This window comes from Dryas octopetala, chromosome 1 (genome assembly GCF_963921425.1).
Source record: "Dryas octopetala chromosome 1, drDryOcto1.1, whole genome shotgun sequence".
NCBI lineage: Eukaryota > Viridiplantae > Streptophyta > Magnoliopsida > Rosales > Rosaceae > Dryas > Dryas octopetala.
In genome coordinates this window covers 4,317,689-4,325,287 of record NC_141366.1, presented here as the reverse complement: position 1 = coordinate 4,325,287, position 7,599 = coordinate 4,317,689, and the positions used below count along the sequence as shown (strand labels likewise).

General features: G+C 34.8%; 1 protein-coding gene and 1 pseudogene across 4 annotated transcripts; one reads left to right on the top strand and one right to left on the bottom strand.

Moving 5' to 3' along the window:
• The first annotated feature begins 1,896 nt into the window (after window positions 1-1,896).
• On the top strand, window positions 1,897-5,314 carry LOC147296699 (uncharacterized). Of its 4 annotated transcripts, XM_086243460.1 has the most exons (3): window positions 1,897-3,111; window positions 3,739-3,808; window positions 5,176-5,309. In XM_086243460.1, exon 1 carries the CDS (start codon window positions 2,103-2,105, stop codon window positions 3,003-3,005), a length of 903 nt encoding a protein of 300 aa, XP_086099586.1. In that variant the 5' UTR covers window positions 1,897-2,102; the 3' UTR covers window positions 3,006-3,111; window positions 3,739-3,808; window positions 5,176-5,309. The 4 variants fall into 4 exon arrangements, with proteins under 4 accessions (XP_086099586.1, XP_086099595.1, XP_086099600.1 ...); XM_086243469.1 differs by lacking the exon at window positions 3,739-3,808 and having other exon boundaries at window positions 5,176-5,314; XM_086243474.1 differs by lacking the exons at window positions 3,739-3,808; window positions 5,176-5,309 and adding an exon at window positions 4,215-4,594.
• On the bottom strand, window positions 4,628-6,004 carry LOC147296698 (chitinase 2 pseudogene; annotated as a pseudogene).
• Between the last annotated feature and the right edge of the window lie 1,595 nt (window positions 6,005-7,599).

The window sequence follows — 7,599 nt, the reverse complement described above, 5'->3', positions numbered from 1 at the left end:
CGGTGGTTTTTAGTTAGGTTTTTTTTTTTGGCTATACAACTATGACCGTATAAAATTTATAAAAATTCAAAGTTTATAAAGGTTTAATATTTTTTATTTAGATTTGGTGAATGAAGTTCTACAATCTAGAAACTAAACATTAAATTTTAAGTTTCTTTAACACCGAAAAAATAAAAAATCAGTAAAAAAATTTCTCCAAAACACTTGGTGAATAGTACCAAGTACTCGGTAAAATTTTATTTTTACAAATTTGTATCTAAACTGAAATTTAGTATCTAAAGTAAAATGACATAAACATTTTAATAGTTAAAATAAAAAAATATTAAAATTTGGTACCTAAAATCAATAGACCTTTATAAATATGACCTCTAAAGATATGACCTCATCTCCAATTATAGACACTTGACAAAACATGTTGTTAACCACCTGAAATAAAATGAATGAATATCTAGATGGATATTTTTGTCATTTTATAATTATCATTCTTGGATTTTTTTCTAATTTGATTCCTGTAAATTCGATTTTGTTAGTTGTATATATTAATTAGAAGTGGCAATTAAGAGCAAGTCCAATGGACAGTTGCAATTCCAATTCATGCAGTTTGTTTTCGGCCATCCAATCTATGCAACTTTGGCCCAAAACTGGGATTCCAATGGAGAGACCCACGGCTCACATCAGACTATCAGAGCCAGGCGAGTTCCATCCAACGAGCACGGCTCCGATTGGCAAATGAGATAGGAATGCATGCGGCACAAGTACCACAACATGAGTGGATGGTTAAAAGCATGCTGTGTAAAATTTGAAATTTGCGACTATTTACTTTCTAAACCTTAATTTCGTTAAATAGTTTATTCCGAATTTGGTAAAATTTAAATTTATATGTTAGTTTTGCACATGTGGTGTCCTATAAGCACTACACGGCGTTTTGCTTGATGGTATTTTCGTATTAATCATTAATTGAAGTCGAAAATGGCACTAGACAGAAGGCCACATGGTGTAAAACTAACAGAAAACTTCGTGCCTGTTTGGTATCCTATTCAAAAATTATTTTTTCAAAAAGTTAAAAACAAGAAAACATGTTTTAGTAAAAAAAAAAATGTTTTAGTCAAAAAAACATGTTTGGTTGATCATTTTAAAAAATAGTTTCTAAAAAAAAAACATGATTATTTTAAAAAATGATAAAACATCGTTTTTTTTTTTTTTTTTACTTTTTTTTAGGCTTCATTCTTCCTTAGCTGCTAAGCCTGCTATCATTTATAAAATTTAAAAATTGTTTTCAAATTTTAAAAATTGATTTTGAAACTCACATTAAAAAAAAATGTGAGTAAGATACCACATAGGCCCTTAATTTTTTAACCATTTTGGGTTAAAGTATTTAGGCTTAATTATATTCTTACCACTCATAATTTGAGTTGATTTTTACTTTATCACCAAGATGTTTATTTGTTCCACATTACTTACAATTATTTTCATGTCTTACTTAATCTTTTTTCGTCCATTTCGTCACCTAAGTCGTAAAAAATGCTAATGTAACATAGACATTTTGGTCACCAATATTGATGGATTATCTAACAGAATGGACGAAAAAAATTAAAGTAGGACACTGAGAATAATTGTAAGTGATAAAGTGAGACAAATAAATATATAGATGGTAAAGTGAAAATCAACTAAAATTATAGGTGATAAAAACACAATTAAGCCAAGTATTTGTTAGAATTGAGTTTGAGGAGTAAAGTGTTAAAATTCTTTATATAAGAGTAAAGTATTAAATATGGCATAGTTTTGGGTGGTATATGTAATTAGCTCTTTTTAATATATATATATATACATATATATTTTATTTTTCCATCAAATAACGCAAAAGTAAACAAACAATTCGGACAAAAAATTAAAAAAAAAAGTAGACAAAAAATCGAACAGCGAAAGTAAACACAATGCCTAAACCCTAAACCCATAACAAAAACCTAGCCGCTAGCTTTTGCCTCTGTTTGCAGGACCGATTGATCACGAAAGCTTAGGGCTTTTTCCAGAATCAAACTCTAAACCCCAATATCAAACTCAGAGAGCTGTTGGAGATCTGTAAACCCTAGAAAGCTTCAACCATGAAGACGGTGTCGGGGAAGGTCCTATCCTCGAAGCCAATCTCTCTCTCCAAAGCGGCCTCGACTCTGTCCTCGTTCGTCTCCACCGACACCGGCGCGTCGCAGGCCATCTGCGCGTACCTCCGACGCTCCTTAGCGTCGTTCAAGGAGTTGAAGCAGCTCCACAAGGAGCTCAAAGCGCCGAGGTCCGAACGCAAGCGAGTGCGGCACAGGTCGGGGAGTGAAAACGACGACGCAGAGACCGTTGGAGACAATCGAGCTCAGAGTGTCGTGGTAAGTCAGGAAGTGAGTCACGGGCACGAGCCCGAGCTGGAGACCGAGTCCACAAGACACCAACAGGAGGGTAATAACAATGAGAAATTTGAGGGTCAAGATGGAGAGCGTGAGAGGAAGGAGCAGAAGAAGAAGAAGAAGAAGAAGAAGGAGAAGACGGGTGAGTTAAATAATTTTGGGGAAGATGGAGGTGAAACTGCAGGGAGGGCAGGTGAGGGTGTTGAAAAGGAGAGTAATAACAATGAGAAATTTGAGGGTCAAGAAGGAGAGCGTGAGAGAAAGAAGAAGAAGAATAGGAAGAAGGAGAAGAAGGATGAGTTACGTAATTTCGGAGAAGATGGAGGTGAAATTGCAGGGAGGGCAGGTGAGGGTGTTGAAAAGGGAGAGGAGGCACCTGATTCAGCAGAGATACATAGTAAGAAGAAGAAGAAGCAAAAGAAGAAGGACAATAATGGTAATTTTGTTGAAAATGGGGTTCAAATTGAAGAGGGAGATGCTGGGGTTAAATTGGGAAACGAAGAGGTAAAGAGGGAAGAGAAGAGGAAGAGGAAAAGTGGGGTGTTAGAAGATGGAGGCATTGATGCTTTGGAGGACCAGCTGGATAAGAAAAAGAAGAGGAGGAAAAGTTGAGAAGATAATCAACTATACACAGTTGTGCCATTTTTGTTGGTTGTGAGTTTTCTGGAATTTGATGAAGATTTCAATTCAAAGGCAATTCGTGGCTCGGCAGTTTCAGGTTAATTTTATGGAGGCTAGTGTTTTCTATGTAATACTTAGTGGATGTTTTTCCTAGCTATATTATTCATTGCAATGAAAATTTTGCCTCTGATTAATGTTATCTCAGATTTGATTCTTAATACGAAGTGTTTCTGCAACTTGTGTTTTGTGCATCTTGAATAACTTTCATTGTATCAATTGCAACGTTGTAGATGGGATAATGAAATAATGGCCCATGAAAGAAATTAGGAAATGGAGAACACCATAGGAGGATAAATTTTAAACAACGGAGAAAACTGTACTTTACTCACATTTCAAACAAATTAAAGGGTGCTACTTTCAGTAATTGGATCCCACACCTTTAATTTTCGAATGTTTTTTTATTTTATTTTAAGTTTCTATTCTTTTGTCCTTTGATGCATTTTTGATATTCCTTTTCTCTTGGATATGATGATCCAAGGTTGAATGGGATGAGTTCCTGAATATCCATAAAGTACTCCAGTAGCATTTTCTATAATGTGCTATAACTATTGGCCTATTTTTTTACTGCCTGGATCAGTGGGTATTACCATAAAATGGAATGCTAGAGATGCACATGGTTCAATAGTATGTTCCCAAAAGGCTTACACTTTTTTGAATTTTGAAGTTTGAACAGAACAACTGATTGGCAAATCAGACAAAATGGTACCCAGTCATATGTTTGAGAGCACTACAAGGTATGATATTCTGCTGATCAACTCTTCCATTTCGTAGTGCCTCCTATTTAACAAAATTGTTGTTCAATGTATGGAAGTATTTTCTTTGGTGTTCTTTGAAAATTCAATACATGGTCATCATGCTTCCTGTTTTGTTAATTTGTAGTTCTTTCAGTTTGCCTTAGTTCATGTAATTGAAAACAAAAAAGAAGGGACATAATATCAGTTCAGCACTGAATACTGCAAAACCAGAGTTCTCAATACTGATTCTTTAATATTATATTTATTTCTTACTATCATATATATCTGAATTTATTCTGTTTCAGAAATTATATAATATAGTATGGTTTTACCAATTTATGGAAACTGATCTATAACTGTTTTGGAAATCCTTTAATTTGCTGAGCATGCTAAATTTTCTTGCCAGGTTTGAATTTTCCTGGTTGCTTTTGCCAAAAGGGTTAGCAGTAGGAAAGGTTGATTTTGTACTAGCTCTAATATATAACCTGGCTGAGCTCATGGGAACAATCCTTTGTATGATCCAATACTGACCTGGCCCCGAAAGGCCCAACGAGGTGCACATAAGCAACCTTGTCTCACCCCCTTTATATTTAGCACGCAATTCATAAATTGTGCATCTACCTAGGTGCCACCCGTTGCATTGTGAAATTACATGGAGAAGCATTATCTTATTTTTTAATGGCTTTAAATTCCAATGTGTCCTGCATAGTACCTGTTTTCTTAGAATAATTTCTTGTGTTAAAGACAAATCAACAACAGTCCTTTTTGTTTTTTCTTTGCAATTAGGAATATAATAACAACAAATGCAACAAAGACAAATTATTTTATGCTAGCCAGAAAGGTTTGAGATTGCTTCTCATAACGAAATTGAGCCTTCTTGGAGTCATCTGCAGACCAAATAAAAATGCCATGAAGTTTGTTCTGACGCTTAAGCCTATCACAAGCCTCAAAGAACCCATGTGCAGGGGATAAACCCCCACTTCCATCTGTTCCAAAGCTCACTAGAATCTTGCCACCTTTGTAATTTGAGCTCTGGGTTTCAAAATGTTTCATAAACTGATTTATAGTGGTGCCCTTGTCATAGGCATAGAACTGAAAGTTAACATAGTCAATGAGATGCCCATACTTCCTCCACAATGCCAAGTAATATGGTTGCACCGAGTCATCCTCATATGGTGCTATTGATGTGAATTTCACAACATTATTTTGTTTAAGGTAAAACAGTAACCGCCCAATGCATTCAGCAAATGTATTGGGATCTGTCTGAAAGTGTTCGTAGTCAATATCGATTCCATCCAAGTTGTATTTTTTTGTTATCTGAACTATTGAGGCGATAGCATTTCTAACCCAAGAATTGATTGATGTAGGATTGAAGTATACAAATTGGTTGCTTACGGTATCTCCTCCAAGACTCAGAGCTACTTTAGCATTTGGATGACAGGCCTTAATGGCAGAAACATGAGAAGGGGTGAGATTCTCCGTGTCCCAGAAGACATTAAAGTTGCCATTGGTGGGGGTAGGATTGCGAGATTGTGTTGTATAGTCAATAGCGAAGGAGAGGATGAAGTGAAATTCAACTTTGGAATCAATGGGTACCTCTGAGAAGGTGACACCGTTGTTCTCCGCTCCAATGTATTCTCTGAAGAGCTTTGAGTTTGCTGGGGCTCCTTGGTTGAAGAACATCGGAAGAAAGAAAAACACTAGCAGCTTAAATGAGTTCATGGGTATTGAAAGTGGGAATTGAAGTTCTGTACTTCTGAGGACAGTTGTGGAAACTTGTGGGAGGCATTTATACAATGGAATTACAGATAAGAATATTATTATTTACAAGATTTTTGTTTTGGGGCAGTTGTCTCATTCTTATCTGAAGCATAATGTTTTGTTTTGGAGCAGTTGTCTCCTTCTTATCTGAAGCATAATGTTTTTTTTTTGGGGCAGTTGTCTCATTCTTATCTGAAGCATAATGTTTTGTTTTTTTGGCAACCTAGATTCCCCGTCAGGCATGTTCACAAGGAAATATGTTTTCTTGGTGAATGCCACCAACCACTAGATGCATAGTGATGGTAGCCATATCAGTTTTGTTTATATAGGAATCCAACTTGTAGTATATCATTTTTTTTTTTTGGGTGGATTCAAAGATTCAAATTTGATTAATTAAGCACCTGTGTGGAGTGTCGTATTAGAAACATACCTTAGTCTTTGGATGCTTATAATCAGGTTAGGTTATATATATTCGATATGGCATATAGTGATTATGCACATTGCATGGAACTATCATCTATTTGACGTGAATGCATGTCCACTACTGATCAATTATTTTGAGGGCTCCCTTAATTGGAAACATTTATTAAGCTGTCTTGAGGAACAATAAGTTATACTTCATTCTCTTTGGCGGATTTGAATCCTCTCTTAAGCACTCTAATCTCCTAATTTTGCTAATCTTTTAACTATAGTGTGTCGCATGTATTTTATAACATCCTATAATTTATACTCATTTAAAGTTATAATCATCAAATTAAAATAATTAAAAATAAAAAGAAACTAGAAAGTATATTATATTATTTATCAAGTATTAACCACTTAACCCTAAAGTCCTAAACATATCTCTTCACTCTTCTTTCTCAACTTTGTGCCGCCTCTCCTCTCTCTCTCTCTCTCCCCCTACTCTCCCTCTCTTCTCTGCCGATCAGAGTCGAACAGTGAGTGAATGTGAATCATGGTCTAGGAACCTTATTAATCCGTCAAATATATTTAACAAAAAGCATAATCAAAAGTCCAAAATGAAAACCAACAAATAGAAAACCAAATCAAAGTAAAGAAAATGAAAACACTCTGATATATGAGATTAAAAAAGATGCTGCTTTAATATTAGTTACATAGCTGGGAAGAACAAAATGCAATTTTTATAGAGGGAAAAAGAAGCAATTTTTATATGGGATCGGAGACCCCCAAATGCTTTGATTGTCAATTTCATAAACACTGATCAATCTAGATGGTTGCATTTGGATGTCAACTGGAATTATATCATTTTAATAAGACTGATCTAATTGATATTTTAAAACCAAATGGTTGTATTTGAAATTTTGAATTCTTTCAATTGGAGAGGACATTAGCCTCCCCAGTTAAACATAATTGAGATTAAAAATTCAGACTTCCTCTCCCATAACTTTTTAAAGGACATGGACATGGAGTTGTGGGTTCTCTCTAATCTCCCATTAATTATTTTATGGACTCCGAAGAGGGAGAGTATAGAGAGAGAAGGGAAGAGAGAAAAAGAAAAGGGTGCAAGGTTGGGGTGGGAGGTTGGGAGGGTGGGCTGAGCTGGGCTGGGCTTATGGTTTTCTTAGTATTTTACTTTTATGTGGTGTGATTATACATGTTTTTTATTTTTATTTATTTTAATTTAGTAATTATAATTTTAAATGAGTATGAATCATAAGATAGGATGTTATAAAATAAACGTGGTACTCTATAATTAAAAGATTAAAAATGTTAAAATATTAGAGTGTTTAGGAGAGGATCCATTACATATGCATGATAGAATAATTTTTTTTTTAAATAATTTATAGTTTAACAACGTAAGAGGCTTATGTTATTCTTAGGTCCTAACAATATAGGATGCCGTGCGTGCTGCCTGCTTGGGCGGCATTGGTGCAACTTCGGACTATGTTCTTTTTGTTGGATTAGAAAATTTGGACTTATGCAAGGACAAGCCTGCATAACTTTATTGTACCAACATAAATTTATGTTCTCTTGTCGAACCATATGTTTTTGTCGAACAGTATGTTAAA